The sequence below is a fragment of the Colius striatus genome, chromosome 2 (genome assembly GCF_028858725.1).
Source record: "Colius striatus isolate bColStr4 chromosome 2, bColStr4.1.hap1, whole genome shotgun sequence".
Taxonomy (NCBI): domain Eukaryota; kingdom Metazoa; phylum Chordata; class Aves; order Coliiformes; family Coliidae; genus Colius; species Colius striatus.
This window is the reverse complement of record NC_084760.1, coordinates 90,242,173-90,260,922: the sequence shown is the minus strand read 5'-3', so window position 1 is coordinate 90,260,922 and position 18,750 is coordinate 90,242,173. Positions and strand designations below refer to the sequence as shown.

General features: G+C 34.9%; 1 protein-coding gene across 1 annotated transcript in view; it reads right to left on the bottom strand.

The window, feature by feature from the left end:
• SPATA17 (spermatogenesis associated 17) overlaps positions 1-18,750 on the bottom strand; it is an 83,346-nt gene that overhangs the window by 17,356 nt on the left and 47,240 nt on the right. The window contains exons 7-9 of the mRNA XM_061990733.1: positions 14,648-14,851; positions 9,653-9,804; positions 1,053-1,188 (exon numbers count right to left, since the gene is read on the bottom strand). Coding sequence (XP_061846717.1) covers positions 1,053-1,188; positions 9,653-9,804; positions 14,648-14,851 — 492 coding nt within the window. The remainder of the gene's footprint in view (positions 1-1,052; positions 1,189-9,652; positions 9,805-14,647; positions 14,852-18,750) is intronic.

Genomic DNA, 18,750 nt, shown 5'->3' with positions numbered 1-18,750 from the left:
TGCCCTTTAGCCTGGTGATACATTACAACATAATCATTTTATTCATAACATTGGTAAATACTAAGTTTTAATACAGTTTAGAAATAAGCACGAGACAGAGTGTTCTTTCAAATTTAACAGTTACAAACATATGACCTCACACCTGCCCATAGGACCTTTTCCATTAAATTATAGTCGAGGTGGAGGTTGGTTTTGGAGTTTTTCTTAGAAACTAATGACTCATTAAGGCAGCAGGTAGGTCATAAATAGTTATCTTCTCTTATCTCTCTGTTTGGGTAAGCAGCTCCCCATTGAAGCTTCATGTACAACTGGGGTTGGAAGGCCTCCTCTGAGCCTTTTTTCTCCAGACTAAAGAGTTCCATCACACTCATGCTCTCATCATAGAAAAGATGCTCCAGAGCCCTTTGTGGCTCTGTGCTGCACTGTCTACCAAGTCTATTATCCTTCTTAATGTCATTATGATACCTAATACAAACACAAGTTACACAAACATTACATAGACTCATGTTAGAACATGTTCTGAGGAAAATTACCTCTTGTACTATTACATAACCAGAAACAAATGAGATATTCCTAACAAAGCAGGCAGTTTAATTAGACTATTTAAAATAAAAATGGCTCTCCACTTTTAGAATTTTCCAAAGAAGGTAAGATAATATTTTGTTGCTTTTAATGAGGTTTTTCCATAATTTTCAGAAGCTTATCTTAATGTGCAAGTATATATGTAATCCCTCAAAAATCAGAAAAGATGATAGAAATTAGAACAAAACCTTGTAGAACTTTAATAACCAGAGCTGTACTTAATCAGGCTTTTAAATCCTTATCTTGTAGGTGAGAGAGGTGTTGAATTTCCTGATACTGAATTTACCAGAAAGAGAGTCAAGGAAGCCTGATATCTCATCATATCAGCTCTAACTATATGATTTTTATAATACACTAGAAAAATTTCTCTTGCATTCCATGATCTCTGGATCAGGCCAAAGTTTACTTAGTTCTAATATAATAACAACCTACAAAAAGTAAACTATTATTTAATTTTTGCAGTGACTTACCTTGTCCACTACCCATTTCTTAGGCTGTATTTCTCGGAAGTGTTTAATTCCATAAGTTTCTTGGCCATATTTGCCCGACCTATGAATTGACGGTTCATATTTCTCGTTTTTACGATATGAAGAAAATTGCAGAAATCTGAAATTCAAGAATATTTAAAAATCAGTTATGGTTTACTCTAAAAGCCCTAGGACTGATGTAAATCATAGATACCAACGTTGACATGAGCACTGCTCCTGCTATTTTCCACTACCTTCTTAATGTTCCTCCTCGGTATTTTGAGAGGATTACTCCAATTTCTCTTATAGCTACTTTTACATTAACTTGGAGTAAGGAGACATAGAGTTTCAATAAGATGAAATTTCTGTACAAAGATATAACTTGGTTAACTTGCATTATTTGATTACTATTTTGGCTGTATATATATATATGAACTACCAACTGGTGTGATGTGAAAAGAGAATGAGCAGGGTTCAATTTGACACCCCAAGCCTTAGCATGCAGCACAGTCTGTGCCAGCTGTCAGTGGCAGACACGCATCACACACAAATACAGAACTCATTTCAGGACAACTTGCATACACTTCACAAGTTATGTAGGACCCTGACACATAACCTCAACCCAACTGCTCCATCAGGACAGAAACATTTCAAGCATGCCAGCAGTGTAAACATCAATGAAGGCAAATTTGCTCCCTATATCTTAAACTAGGTATGCATCCTTTGCTATCTGTTAACCAAACCTAAATAAACCATAATCTCATTTACCAGAATAGTACTAGTGACCATATCTTGTCACAAAGCAAAGAAATAATTTCTTCTGAACCCACAAATGGTGTATTTTACTCTCAAGTTATAATTATGTCCTAATTAACAATTTTTTTGAAGCCTGATTCTTTCACCTTTGGTCATATGGACGATTTGGTCACCTTTGGTGGACTTGCTGTGTACAGTTTGCTACTGAACAGTGAAACCCCAGCCATACCTTTAGGCATGGAAGAGGTTTTCAGATGGATGTCCCTAACTCTTACGGACAGCTACAGGTTTTCTGAGTAGGTTCCACAGCAAACTGTATGGAGGACAGTGAAAAACATTTTACATATAAAGGATCTGCAAGAGACTCTACAAGGATGTCTTGGTTCCATATATTTCCATTTGCAAAAGAGTTATGAGAGCTAATAGGTACATTTTAATATAAAGTAAAATCTTGTTAATTAATCTTGTCATTGCTGGCATTAGAATAAAGAATATATGTCGCTTTTTCAGAAAAGTGCAGGAAAAATCACTATACAATAAAATTAGAAATATATGCTTCAAAAGTTTTAAAAAAATCACTAACTGCCTTGACAACAGGTATAGTTAATTAAAATCCTTTCCTAGATGAAATCTTTTCTGAATCCAGAGTCTCTACAGCAGTTAGACAGTCAAACAAATTTGTCATAAAGATGGCAATTAAAATATTTTTCTTTGTCTCTCAGCTGATGCAGATTCAGAAAATTATTTGTTTGGACTAACTGATCCATCAGGAACTGTTTGGGTATTTATTTTTTTAAATTACATGTCTTTCCATTTCATAAAAATAAACTATTTTAGAATCTTGCCAACTGTATCAATTTATTTTATCAAGTACCACAAATAAATGTCATATAAAGTTCGCAAAAGGAAAACACTGAGTTAGCAGACTTTTAAATTATAGAAAGCTATAGTAGCATGTGTATACTCATGGGAAAGGACACTCTCACATAAGACAGATTATGGTACTTGTAATGCTAATTTGCACATGGGATGGACATCACACACACACAAAAATTAATGTGGCCCCTGTGTCCCAGAGAATACATCGAAGGTGCTGTGAGCCGGCTGCTCCACTTGCAGTTTTTATCACTTCTGAATTGCATTTTAATAGTACATTTTTCTTTTGTTCAGACATGAAAGAAAATTGGCTTTCTCAGGGGACTGGATAGCTGAGAAGACAAGGCTAGCAGTTTAGGGATTTGCCCATATATGCATAGAATTTAGTTGAGCCATAGCATTCATAATTCAATATGAATACTATGACTGTAAAATTTATATACAAAAAGGCAAAAAAATAATTATTTAGGGAAGTAGAAGAAAAAGTAAATTTTCCCCAATAAAATTTCCTGCATCAAGGTTTTGATTTTACTGTGAATCAATTAATCTTTGTTAGCCAGTTAATCAGGCAATCAGTCAAAATCTTTGCCAAAAATGGCATATAAATACTCCATCTATGTTCTACCACGATTGCAAACAAAAAAATACATGTATTTTAACACTTTAAAGACATAACTAACAGTATGTTCTACATGTAGTTTAGCACAAATATGATCTTCTGAATTCTGCTGCCTGTCTTCTCTGAGATCATTAACTGGAGTGTATATTATAGAGCCTGGAATGTATCACTGTGACTGAAAAAATAAAGTCAACTACAATTTTTTCAGGAAGAAGAGATTAAATATTTTTTTTTAAATTAAAAATTAAATGAAAGAATGTCATGGAGTATAATGGTATAAAGTAGGCTGAAGTACAAACTTCATTTTTTTTCTTCTGTCTATAGTTCTGTTGTCACAGCCAGGTGGGCAGATCCTTAGAATGATAACAATTTAACTACAAGAAAGAATCATATGCTTCCAAATTCAACGGTTGTTTAAAGTAAGAATTTTCATTACTCTACTTGAATAAGTTATTAAAAAGAACACTAAAACAATTTTTTGTGTTAAGTAGGGTAACCATATTAATGAGAGTCATACAAAAGTCATTATACCCCCACAACCAATAATAATAGTAAAAAGCAATAGCACTGCAAAACACTTCAGTAATGGTATCGTGTTCTGTAGCTCTATATATACACCTGACACAATTTTTCCCCAAATTAATGACAGTATGTTCTCTGAATGTGACATAAGAGAGATATGGAAGAAGAAGAAAATTAAATCCAGACAATGGTATGATGTCATTAACAACTGCACAAGTTTAGACCTCTTCAGGTTTTTTTCACAAAAAGAAAATAAAATCCCTCAGAGGATTCTTGCATCTGGGCTGCAATTTTTCCTTGTGAATTAAGCATACATTCAGAAATTCTGAAAGTTTTTCAGGAAATATGACAGAGATAGAAGTTGCAGAATCAAAGAAAAATTAAATTCCATATTGATGTTATATCATGACATAAAACATGGTACAGATTGACCCTTTCCAAAAGTTGGTGATTTAATAGGAGGTAAAATTACCCCAAAAAAAGAGAAATTTTAAAATGAAAAACTGTTTCATTTCATCCACCACAAAAACTTGAAGAGATATGCCAAAGAATACATTCAAGGTGAGGCAGAGTTGAAACCAAAAATAGGAAACCATCTCAGGTTTTACAAATAACAGTATTACACATACACAACTTGAGGGAGGACCAGGTCCAAAGCTGGCAGTGTCACTGGTAATGGAAGCCAGCTATGCTGTTGTCAGGACCAAACTAGGTTGAACCTAATCATGTAAAATTGGGGTAAAAAAGACCAAGAAGCCACAACTTAATAGCCAATCCTGGATCTGATAGCTGTCAGTGGCATGCATTTAAATTTCAAAAGACATCCTAGATATTTTTTGCTTAACAAAAATAAAGGCTGCTTTCTCTCTCCTTTCAGTCATCCCATCATGCACCTCCCTGCCATTTCATCTTTCTAATCCTTTTCCCTACATTTTACCTGTCTCATGGTCTTTCTTCTTGTGTGCCTTGCCTACCACTTCTTTAAATTCTGTCTCTTTTATCATGACATCTCTCACTATTGTGATAAGTGATGGAAGACGATTTTTAGACACTGAAGGCTTTCCAATTGGATTGACCAATATGATGGAAGCAGCAGTAAGTACTGGGTTTTAGAGTCCTTAGTAATGGGAGAGGAGAGAGTAGCAACAGAGACACGGAGGATTTGTCAGGTCCATCATTGACTGCAAGGGCAGCAGTGTCCCAGTGCTGCATAGTACCTCTCATTAGGGCACAATTAAGAAGCATTAGCTTTTTCTTGAATTCAAATGGCAGCAAAAAAATAGAGTGGTCCTTCAGCACATTCTCTGAATAAGCCCACCTGGCAAAAATCCCAGTAGTCTAGCAGTAAAAGCATTCTGATACCAGAAATGCTTCAAAATTTACCCAGGCTTCTGAGAAAGATCGACTGCCATAAATACTACCAAGGCACAGTAGGAAATATTAAAACCAGAGAACCAGAAGGAATATTCTGCTTATTTGGTTTTTTTCAACTTTCATAATATTTGTATATACTGTATATTTTTGTAATTTAGTAGTAAAAATACTACCAAGACTTTAACTTTAGATATGTGATAGTGTTGTTAATTTTTTCCACTGCAAAACAACTGCAGTAAGGTATCCATTATTTAGCTAATGAGTGCATATTAAAAACAAAGTGTAATTTGCAAAAATAAAGACAGAATATTTTACTTACCGTATCTAGACAATTACCTTAGAGCAGTATTTCTGTCACAAGAAACTTATTTTTTGAGTGCATTATTACAAATATTGTCTACAGTAACAAACTAAGTACATTCTTTTTCAATCAACTATCAATCACTTTTATCCTAGCATCAGTAAATCTAAGAATCTTCTGGCAAATTTTGCTTAACCCCTCTTTGTGATAATGTAAATTGTCAAAAAAAGCATAGTCTAGTTCTTGTAGGAAGTAAAAGAGATCTCTTCTGCAGCAAATTCCAGAACTTCTTAATTATACGCAGACTTATTATCTGCATCCCCAGTGTTATAAAGTCCCAGAACTTCATTAGAAAAATTAAGATGGAAAAATGAAGGCGCTACTTTGTAAATTTCCAGTGGAAATTAGCTGGAAGAAGCAGAGGAATACTGGATCAAAAGAGGGTAATCATGCTTAACTGTGCCCTAGAGCACCCGCATGTATAATACGATTTGCACAGTAACTACCTCTCCTATTACTGCTTGTTTGGAGTATTCTGTGTTAATGGGGTTAGCTAATTTAGTATTTTAACTTAAAAAGACTCTGCTGATTAATAAATGTTGCACACTGTGCTAGTAATTAAAATAAATGGAAGAGTTACAAATAGAAGTTGAATTGTTAAGAAAACATTATCGGAAAATATATGATAATCCCTGTTTATCATAATACAATAACAGTCCGGAAAATATGCAAATTGTGAAAGTTGCAAAGCATATGGAAAACTAATATAATCTGAAAAAAGTTTTCAGATGTATTATATTTCTATGACATAAAATGTAGTAGCCATTTTCAAGGCAGCTAAGTTAGAAATACAGCAAAAGCCCTTATGAAAAGACTTTTTTATTGGACTGGCTTGCTTTTAAAATTTTAATTCTGTTAATACTAGCAGCTCAAAACACCGATGTTGAGTATAGAGCCTATTTAGAGAATTCACTTATCTGTAAGTGTACCTCTTGTGCACAGCACTGTATAGAACAGAAGCACCTAAGCTGGTTCTAAAGGAAAGTGTTATCTTGCTGAGAATAAGCCCACCAGGAGCACAGCACGCAAGAGGCAAGGCAAGGTAGGGCATGCAAACATTGCACTCTGCAACACACACAAGTGAACCAGTGTGTTCAGGACTAGCTTGGCTATCTCCACTACAGCACTGAGCACAGTCATAGCCAGAAGTTAAGATGACTTACTTGCCTGATGTCACACCAGAAAAAGACTACAATAAATCAGGAAACCTCAGCCTTCCACTATTGCTGGTTTATCCCTGTTCTGTCATCACATTGTAACTCATTCTCACTGACTTTACAAAGGTGTTGAAAAGTACACTTTGAAGCATGAGGCATATTACTTCAGACACATTTCAGTAAAGTTAATGAAAATAATTTACATTACTGTTATCTGGAAAATTAGGCCAGCATGCAGCTGTATGCAACTGAGTGAAGAACTTCTCATGCTCAAAGATCGAAATTTGTTGGATCCAGCAGTTGGTGTCTTAAACTAGACCCTAGCTTTGTTTATTGAGAGGCTATTCAGAAGGGGTCCAACTATAGGGGTCATTCCTATCCAAGCAGAGGGGGAAATCCATTTGTATGAAAAATAGCACAATAAGGTGTAACACCTTCAATCACATGAGACAAAGGAAGAATTCTTATTAGGCTAGATTACTCAGTTGCTTTTTCATTACAACCTAGGAAATTCCAGCAGTTGCTTTAAATAAGCACAACATTCTCTCTTGTTTTCATTTGTACTGCTTCTATCTGCCTCAAACTCTCCCACAGCTTTTTCAATTATTTTTGCATTTTATCAGAAACAAAAACTTTCACAGAACTTGAAACATTTAGCAAAAATGTATTGTCACTTCAAAGAAACCTGATAATCAGAGGTTAGGGGGAACTCTGAATTTTGTTGGAAATTGTAGATATAAACCGACAATTTTTTTGTCTTAAGAGATATCATACAATACTCACTCTGGAAAGACAGAGATCAAGGATTCTGTTTGTCATTTTATGCAAACATAAGCTTTCTCAAAAAATGCCACACACTTCCGCTGCTCACTCTCCTTATTTTCTAAAATAGGAAAATAATCAGCATAGAACACACTACCAGGAAGAAATACAGTCCCAAAGTACACAATTACATAGAAAGAGACAGAAATTTGTCAATTCATAATAGACACTGCTGAGAAGAATCTACTGTAGAATCTGAGTAACCCTTTGCTGACTCCTCCCTGGAGATCAGCATCCCACACAGCAGCTGCAGCATTACTAGTGAGTGTTAGTCCTGATTGTGACCTGCAACTCTGCCATCACCTTTTCAAGGTTACAGATGTGACCCTCACATGGTTGGTTGAATATGAAGCACAAATGGAATGATCACAGCCTGAAAATGTATAATACGCTATGCATTTAGCATCATAAAGCTGAGAATCAGTGGTGTTAGGACACTGCCTCTGTGCATTAAGGATTGCAATAAATTCTTCCTTATCTATAAGGTAGAGACCTCCAATCAACTAATATCTATCAAAATTGGAGACTCCAAATTTATACTGTACCAAATGAAAGCTTCACCATTCACTCACTGAAGAGAATCAGTGAAATATTTACTACAAGATCTGACCTTCTGAAACTGTTGACACAGTGATGCCTCGGGTAAACCTCATCAAATAGACTGGGTAACACAGTCATGCCTGTAAATGAGGAACATTATCCAGCCTCACTTGGAATGCATCAATTAAAACTTATTCAGTGAAAAGAATACTTTTAATGTCAGATGCAAAATTGTTACCTAGTGTTTGTTTGGTTTTTTTAAATTTCATTGATAGAAGCTAGAAAGAGGGGGAGGAAAAAAAAGGCCCACATTTAAGATGAGATGTGAAAGTTAAGCTGCTTCTCCCTCATCCCAATACATGAAAGAATATAGAGAGGAATAGAAAACAGAAGTACATTTTTATATGTAACTTAATTCAGTTATGGTTTTGGTATGAAAGGGACAAAAAGTACGGTATCTCATTTTTGGAACCAAATACAAAGACAACATTGTCTAAAAGTGAAAGAGTAGCTGAAATAGAATTTTTTTCTTTCCAAACTGTTCTCAGTAGAATTTCTATTTAAAGCCACTCTTAATAATAAATCAGAGAAAATGTGAGGAAAACAATCCAACAACAAAAAACATAAAAGCCAAACCATGCAAATGTAATTGAGTCTGGCATTCTTAAGTCCAAGTCCTGAAGCTGACACATGGCAAGATGGAGCTGATAGAACAGCTTGAAACACATCCAAGACAGCAAAGCATCGTGTCCCAGTGAATCAGTGGATCACAAGCTGTTCATGAGGAAAAGTGATTCCTTTCGGTCTTGAATTCTGGTAGTAACATGTTAAAGGATTGTCAAGAGCAGTGAATTCAAGGCAAAAGTTGACAAAACGTAAATTTTTCCTAATTAACTCCAAAGCTTTTATTATTAGAGAAAAGTGTTTCATTATGATAAGAAAAGAACTGGAAATATTTTTGCAATAGTCTTAAATCTTATGAGATGGATTATGTCTGTATTTGAGATTGTACAGAAAAGAAATGGCTTGTCTGACACTATTACAGATGCTAGGGCTTAGGAAAGTGCACTGCTTCAAAGATGATTACAGTTTTTGCATCATGTTTTAACACGTGCAACATATGCTCCCTTCTCTTCCCAGTGAGCTTTGGGAGCCTACTGGGAGAGAAAGCAATTCTCATTGGCATGCAACACCATTTTTTCCTCCTATAGTCTGTAAGCTCCTTGAATACGGAGACTGAAACAGTATTTTTCGCTTGGCAAGGTGCATGTGGCAAAATAGAATTTGCATTTGTTTTCTTATTTTGCATTAAGCCCATCTGTTGCTTTACATATGATTACAAGTTCTTCTATAGATTCATAGATATGGATGGCACATGTCACACAATTACAAGATAGGGTCTCTGCCCTAAACAGTTTATAATCTAAGGACACAGAATTTAGAAGTACGTACATAGCATGTATGCTAGTAAGCTGTCAGGTTTGACATTTCATTTTGTCAGGCATGAAAGGTTTCTGAAAGCAACAGAATAAAGAAAACATTCTCATAACAAAATAAGAAAAACCAGAGAACTTACTCATTGTCATGTATACTGTTTCTCCATTCCTCCCTTTCCATTTCCTCTCTGGCCTTCTCTAGTGGTGAATTGATTGATGCTGCCACTCGCAAGGTTGGTTCCAAAGGCTTGTACCGCTGCCGCAATACTTCAGCAGGATCGCGGAAAGGCCCCTGAAAGGTATAGGATAACGTAAGTGTTTTATTGTGGGGTTACAGTTATTTTCTTTCCTTCTTTTATTCATGACACATCACTGATGAAACAGGACACAGCATGTCTGGGAAGTGTAGCAAGACTTTTCTTCCAAAATAATTTAAGCAGTTCAAGTTGATACAGACTTCCAGATAACACAAAGGTTGATAACAAGCTCCAAAGCTCCAAAGAAAGAATGACAAAGGTGCACTGAAAATGTATTTAACTACTGATAAATATTTATTATTTTAAAACAATACATTGTTAGAAATTATTAGGAAAACTTAATTTTTCCTTACAAAAAAATATGAGTGAAATAAAATCTGATACACAAGTATTAGCTGCATCTAGATTCTCCTTATGTAGAGCTTAAGTTTTTTCATTTACAGAGAACAAATAATGTTTTCCTTGAAAGATATCCTCTTTTCAATTTAACTAGAATGCTACCTGGAAGGGAACTTAATACATGACTTAGATACAGTTATTCTAACAGAATCCGAACTAATGGCTTCAATAATATAGGTGTATAGTCCATTATTGTTAAAAACAAACAAAAAAAAAAGAAAGCTCATAATCCTTTGACAAGCCTATATATATATATTTTTTCCCCCACAATATATTGTCTAACAACTGACCATATCAGCATCAGTGATTTAACAACAGGGGTAAATAGCAACAGGAAGTCCTTTCCAGCCTTGTCAAAGTGACACATCCTATATCTTACTTTTAGTACTAACCAGGATGAACTTACTTGGAGTATAATTAGTGCTATACTATGTTCAGGACAGTTTAGTAGCAACTCTGGATGTAGAAGTGTTGATAATTAATTTTTATTTTCATCATTGTTGATCCTGCAATGAACTAGTGAAACCTTCTGAAACTATGAACAGACAAAGAATCCTAACCACAGTCTTTATTCTTAAAGATATCCTTCTTTAAATAGGCTATCACTAACAAGTCACAGCTGGAGTTACTGCAAGCACTAAGTGAAGACTGTGGGGCTAATAAAAAGAAATGATTCACGCCTCATTTATGTTCACTTATGTTTTACATTAATAGAAACCAATAATAGGAACCAGTTACCATAAAAGTCATGGACCGTAAATAACACAAATGGCAAATAAGTATCATCTAGTACTTTTCACAGCTGGACAGGAGGATTGCTATATTTGAAAGTAGTTAATGGATTTTTATTGGAACTTTACTTTTTAAAGGCATAGCACCATGATTTGGAGACCTTTTTACAGGTCCTAGTAAGCAAGTAAGCATAATATTTACAGTTCTTGCAGATGTTTTCTTGCTTCTACTTTCTAGGCCTCTGTGAAAAAAAAAAGTTCATTTAATGTGACCACAACAAGTCTTTAAAAACAGAATGAAAAGTGTTATCACTTGTGAGAGAATAGTCAATACTAGAATAGGCCATTAAACCTAGTAAGCAATGCTCTAGTAATATATAATCTGATGATCAACTATTTTAAAAGTGTAAAATTTATAACAAAAAAGAAATACTGAGTATTGCAAGAGGTTTGTATGAAGTGGATATATAGAGCAAAGAATGCACTATTATCAAATAATATCAATATAAATACATTTGCTTTCCAAAAACAGTCTTTCAGAATATTTTATTTCTCCTTAATTGTAAAATATCAATTCATATGCGACCAGAGCAAGGGCCAAATCAGATATCCAAGCAAGATTTTTTTCCATCTTTAATTTATAAGACCTTCTAACTCTTCTTCTGTTATTAGTTCAAATGACATTAATATAGTCCAACTACTAATGGAAGACCGGGGGGAAAAGTGTAACTAAGCAAAGGTTTCTCAAACAAGGATGTGCCATCACTGATGAAAGTGCAATATATATGTTGGAATAGTAAGATAATTCTAAACATTCTTGAAGATTTTTCTGTTCTCTGAATCATGTATTTGAAGACACTTACCTAGCAATAGGCATCTAATGAATATATCTAAGATGACAGGACCTCTAAAATTCCATTACCTATTTTCATTTTACAAGATTAAGATTTGTGGAATCTGTGGTAGAATGATGCTTTCAAATGTTTCCAAACTGGTCGTGCCTGCAAGCACTTTGAGCACTCTACCTCCAAAGAAAAATCTTCCTGGGAAGGCCAGGCTAGGGAAGCAAGGGATGGAGTCAACTATTAGTCTTCACACTGAAAGCAACTTGGCAGTATGCTTTCTGTTATTAATGCCTTTTAATGAACAGATGATTAATTTTAGCATTATCTATGTTTCAATGAAAGTGTAGTTTTAGTTAATAATAAAAAAGATAGATCTAACTGATGTGTAAGAATCACTAAAATCTTTCTTTTAAATACACTGTCTTACACACATAGAGCTTAGCTATAAAATGCTAAATTCCCATTGCCCTAAGGGAAAGCTGATAGGCAGCTAATTTTTGTTCCTTTAAACATACATAGTTGACATTCTTGTATAAAATATTCAAACCTATGAGCATAGCAATTTTAGATATCTGAAAGAATAGTGAAGTAACAAGTGACTCATGGTGGGCCTTATAGATATTAGAAAAAAAAGCTTGTTTCCCAAAATTGTTACCACAGAGTAGGACACAAGTATATCTAGTAATTAATTGCTTATTGTCTCACCAGACAACTTTCAGGATGATGCATTCTGATGGGTTTTCAATTCCAGCTGTTTCATCAGCTCAAACCAGTGTCCTTCTCTTAGACATACAACCTTAAATTGTCAAAGTGTTGTGCAGGGATTTAGCCGTGTGACTCCCATTAACATCAATAAGAGTCGCGCAGCTAAATCCACGCGCTGCGCTTTGAAAATTTACCCCACAGTGTACATCCCAGGGTGCTGAAAGGATTAAAGTATTATATAGTAAATTCCCTCTTTGAGGTGCAGAAAATAAACAGAACTCTTCTGGTTTGTTCTAAAAGGCTATCTGTACACGACTGCTGTGCATGTTTCTGAACTTAGAAAGGTCTATAAATATTAGAAAACCTAACAAGAAGCTTGTAAGATACTTTGTATATAGTAAAGCATTTTTGCAAGAGCAACTTAACAAAAAACCTCTGAATTCCCTCTTTAAATAAGTGCATGACTCCTATGCCATATCCACTAGGCAAAATCTTCCCTTCTTATCCTGAGAGACAGTGCATTCAGTCACATCCCAGTGAAGGACTATCACAGCCCCTTTGGTCCCAGAAGGTAAAGTTATGATGTCGCATTTATCTCAATCCTGAACTCCCTCATCACCCAAACCACTTATTGGCTCACATTTTGTCTCTTTTCTAATGTGAATCAATGAGTTCATTCCATGAGCAGGCTCAAGCAGTCAAGGTAGGGGGAACCTAAAGAGGGAAGGAGAAAGGGGAGAGTTGCCCTGAAGCTGATCCTTACTACTAGAAGCAGTGTGGATCTATGTGTGGCTCACCTTCATTTCTCCAAAGCTATTCTGGCAGGCCTGCATCTTCTCTCTGTGCTCTAACGCAACTGCCTTTGCATTCATGTCCCGCCACCAATATAGACTCACCCTGCTATGGACAGGTCAGTTATAACATAAAGATGAGAAATGCCTCTTTTCTGTGGTTTAGCTGGTACGTCCACGGCTGACCCCATTGAAGAACAATGTGGATGCAATCAATAAGCGACAGGCAAACAGTGGTAGGTGACATGCATACACATAGTTTGAACTCAGCAGTAGTTCAAACTTAAAACTGTGCTTGGATCACCTCTACCAAGGGCTGTAATAATGTAGTGAAAATAAGCACATTGATTCAGAGTACTAAAATATCAATAAAAACATATTATACAATTCTGTAGCTAAATGTTAGCTTTTGTGAAAATTACTGAGACAGATTCATTTAGAAGCATTATCCTTCTAAGCAAAATAGAGACAAGACAACTTAAATACAGGACAAGGTATCATGAAAAAAAAAAAAGTGTAAGAGGTTCTGAAGACATTGTGGTCATTCAAAGAGAGAAAGACAAAATATTTCTATCCCCAAAGTACCTATAACAGGCATTTACTGCAAAAAGCTACATGTCATTGTACTGTCATCAGGTCTCAAAAGGTCTCAAAAGTCTATCTGCTGTGTATATTGGGCATATTCCCAGTAGGTTTTAAAAATAAGGTGGCAAAAGCTGTTCATCATTTTGTGGGACATTCATTCTGATGCATTATATCAGAGATCTTCATTACCTTACAGAAAATTTTAAAAAAAATCTATCTGTAACATATGTTGACATCAACTGAAATTAAAATTGAGACCATGACAGTTAAGAATGGGAGATGGGCAACTTGGCTGTGATGCAGAAGAAAATGTAAGAATTTTTGTAATTAAAGCTGACATATAGTTAGTGGACACAAAAGAGCAGGAACTATTCTACACTGAGAGCATGTCTCTTGGCCTTCATTTGGAAAACAATTGCAAAACCACAAAATATTTATTAAAACTCATTAATTTGTCCTATTACCTTTCTTTCTCCATATTTTTAACTGATTTTAAATTGGATTTTAAGAATTCTACCTCTAATGAATCATAATCCAGCTATTCAACTGTATCAGTTCTTCCCTTTGAAATGACTTTTTTTCCCCAAAGAACACAAGAACAATCTATAGAATCATATTTCCCTGTTTTAACATACCATCTAGGTTTCTGTAAGACAAACCTGTTTCAAAGACTTTATATCCTGAATGCAAGCAACTAGATCTATACATAAAAACCAAACCCACAAAAGGGATTTTTGGACTCAACCCAACTCAAGATATTCTGTGATAATCTATGATAAAAGACATGAACAAAGCTGCCTCAGAGACACTGAAAAATGTTACCTGAGGCTTCTGCCTGTCAATAGGAGGCAGGGACTGTGCTGTGGCAAAAGCTGGAGGCCTTCTACAAGTTGGCCAGTCATAGATGTCATCGGCGAAGGGACTCTTCACTTGCTGCCGTCTGTGGCTCAATGGCTTTGACTTCTGTAGCAGCAGTTCCATTGGATCAGGTGATTTTCTGAACGGTGAATTGTATATGCCTGCAATCTGAGCAGAAGATGGAGTTATCTTGGATTTCCACTAACTTAAAAGTCATTCTTGCACTTATTCTATGAATCAAAACAACCCTATAAAATACGTAGTTCTGAGCAGTTTCAGATGACTACTGACATAGGATAAATCTGCAGCTTAAGTGTATTGCTGGGCATTGCATTACAGTTAAAAAAGGATTTAAACAGAATGATATCATGTATATTCTTGGTTTCAGCCCTTCAAATGGGAGAATCTTTCATTTTATGGAAGGAAGAGCTTCCCATATTCCAAACCCATGCTTTATTTCAGGGACATTCAATCTTCTGTCTTCCATAGCAGCAGTTACAGTTATTTTGAAATGTAAAGTTCAATTTAAATGCCACTCTAATTTCCTGTACACAATATGAACAAAAACATATTAACTATTAACTCTAAACACATCATTGAAAAGAAAAATAAATACTTGGGCAAGGGAATATAAATCCTTTCCCTTTAAACTCTGTGTAGCTGACACACAACAAGGACTAAGACAGTGGCAATCACAACATTTCTGAAATTAAAATTGAATGATTGGTTAAGCAGAAATATAAGAAAACTTATGGAATTGTTCCTTTCCAACAAATTTTCAGGTTAAATTGTTTAACTATTAAAATATATTTTGTTTCCATGGTATAAAATTTGTGAAAAAAAAAGAAGTTTCTGAACTGTGAAGTAAACTGCAAGATTCTCTGCTGAATTTGAGACTGCATTTTTTTCAGGTTAGATCATTAATTGCATCACTAGTACAAACTAATACAACAATTACTAACATCAAGCATACATTTCAAATTCTGAACTAGTAATCTACATCATTAACAATCTATGAATATCTGGCAAGTCAAAATTATGTGACAGACAGTTCCAAAATAATTCCTAGAAATTTAACAATTTTATCAGTTTTATATAAAAAAAAATTAAATAGACATGTGTGAGTTGACAATTAATTGTAAACTGTTAAAATGAGAATTCCTACACCATATTGCATGAAGCAAATAAATCACCTATGAAACAGATGATATTTTCTTAAAATACATCTGGTGAAAATGAAAGATATCGAGTTCCTTAAGGATAATTATAGTTTCTACAATGGTATAGTCAGAGTATTCTTAATATTTTTAAAGTAGATTTCTTCAGTTAAAATATATTGTCCTTCATTTTTATCATAATTTTAGTTGTTAAGAAGCACTGAATAAAAACAATAGGAAAAGAAATCAGTTTTGTGAAAGGTAAGGTAAGGAAAAGATTAAACGTTTAAATTCCTGCATTTCACCTTTGGAACACTACTGATGACCCACGAGAAAGGCAGGTAGAGCATCAGTCTCCCCATAAAGTATTAATCTCTTGGAGCTGAGAGGACTGAACACTCCTCAACTAGCTCTACGTCTTTTTCATTAACATATCCTACTGGTAAGTTCCAATTTCTTGTGTCAAAACCATTAAATAAGGCCCATATAATACCTATTGTTTAAGGGACAAACATTCAAAATATTGTTGGGTTATTTAATATTTAATGGGCTTTATTCTTCAACTCTGTAAGTGATCTGGCTATAATGACAATTTTGGCCCTTTATGTTCCCCTGTTAGTGAAAATCCTATAAACTATTCCACTATACTATCAGTCAAAACGTGTAAACTGGGAAAGAGGACGTGACTAGAGACAAGTGATAGAAACATGTGCATGTCAAGTAATCACTGGTTGTTCCTCCAGCTCTTCAGGATGACAGACTAAAATAGCAGGGATCCATGGTTCAAAGAGCAGGCAAGAAGAATCAATGGAGTGAATGCAAAATTGTATCTGTATAGGCTGTAAAATCCATCTGCATCTTAAAAGCTGGGTTCTACAAGTCTGGCTCTTACTCACATAAATATCTTGCGAAGCTACACATTCTCCCAATGCTGTTATTAATCTTGTAGTATTTCATACATTGTTCTATTGTCATTTTCTTATGAGCCCACTATATTTTGTGCTTGCCAACACCCACTGACCTGCAAGCACTACATAGACACAAGCTCTATATATTGTCCTGGGCTTCATTGCACTGTTCCACAATTATTGAATGTATTTACACTATATACATGTTGCACAAGTTCTCTCAAATATAAAATGCTACAGTCAAGGTCTTCCACACAAATTAGGTTCCATGCTGGAGATGTACAAACTGTTTCTGTGCCATAGTCATTACAGGTCTTCGTAATTTTAGTCGCACCATAGCCATTGGATCTGCCTACATTCTGATCAATGAATTTTTGCCTTCACAATGTTGATGACAATAAAAGTAAAAAATGATCGCTCGTGACTACCTTTTTTTCATATGTTACTGAACCGCTCATTGTATTGTTGGAGTATCTTTCCATCCACTCCTATGCCATCTACGTTCAGCTGTTGTATCCTCCCTAATGTGGAAACTGCATTCCAGCCATGCCATGTGTCTGCAGAGGTCCCTCTAGCTACTGAGAGACACTGTTCTCTCATGGTAGGTCTGTGAATCACGTTTATAAAAAACTACCATGTAACTACCATCACTGAAAATGTAAATATTTTGCAGAAGACAAATATCTCCACATGCATCACTGTAAATCAGGAAGATATGGGATAAACCACTATGGCATAATAAAAACTCTCTGAAGTTGGTAGGCATAGTTTGTTCATCGGTAGAAAACCTTGATCAGGGCTGCATCTGCCCAAAATTTCCACCTCTTTTTAAGTGTTTTCTTTAGAAAAGAAAAATAAATTTTTAAAAGCCGAAGAGTAAATTGGATAAAAAAATTTTAACAACAACAACAAAAGAGATTATTTCAATCTACACAGCACAAGTTTGGGTTTTGGTTTTTGTTTCCCTAACTTGAAAAATACTACATGTTAAGTAATGTAAACATTTTTTACCCTGAAAAATTATAGGTAAGAATAACTTTAAAGTGATGAACTGTCAGGGGTTTTAAGAAATTGTGTTGATTCGGTTAGACATACTTAGAGGAAGTATAAATGGCTTCATGAGTGTAATGACTTTCTGAAACTGCATTTTGCAACCTATATTGAGATACTGGGTACATTCTATTTAAGATTTCTTTATTTAAATGTTTGACAGTATAAAAAGCAATAATTCATACAGGGTTCAAACACTCTGAAATGCTACTACTGACTATCTCAAGGTGCACAAATAGGATTGGCTTTTAGCGCTTTTAATGAAACCAAAATTAACCATAATAGATGGGGGAATCCATTTAGTATCATCCCTTGGAATTAATATTGCAGAAAAGATGTCTTAATAAAGAAATGTCTTTTGTTGTTCTGTTTTTACACACTATCAGGTTGAACACATACAGATAGTATGTCAAGTATGAAAATAGATTTGGAATTTCAGTGAGGCCAGTTGGAGACATTAAAACTTGTTGCTTCTTCTATGGTTGAAACTCTTTGTAAGATCTGGGTCAAAATTGATTATGAAGTGTCTTTTTAAATAATAGTTTTTCAAGTGATCCTTGTTAATTACTTTACATTTTAATTATATGTTTTCAAGAATTCAATAAGACGGATAAGAGAGCGATCAGCAGAGTTAGTATCTAGACAGATAAAATTAATACTAATTTACTATAAATTCCCTATGGTTTGTGGTAAGGATTTAGGCCTAGATTTAAAATTGGCAAAGGTTGGCAGGAGAGACAAAGGGATGTTTGGTTCTACTTTCCAGTTCAGAACAATCTCTGGCAAAATTGCTTCCATTCATTTTTTAATATCTCTGCAAATCAGCGTCTTAATTTTGTAATTTTGTGCACATGTGCTGTGTGCTGATGTATCCCCTACTCACTCTATCCTCTTCAGGGAGTTGGCAGTCTGCAGAAATCTAGGAATCTGGAGGATCAAAGCCTTTGGTACT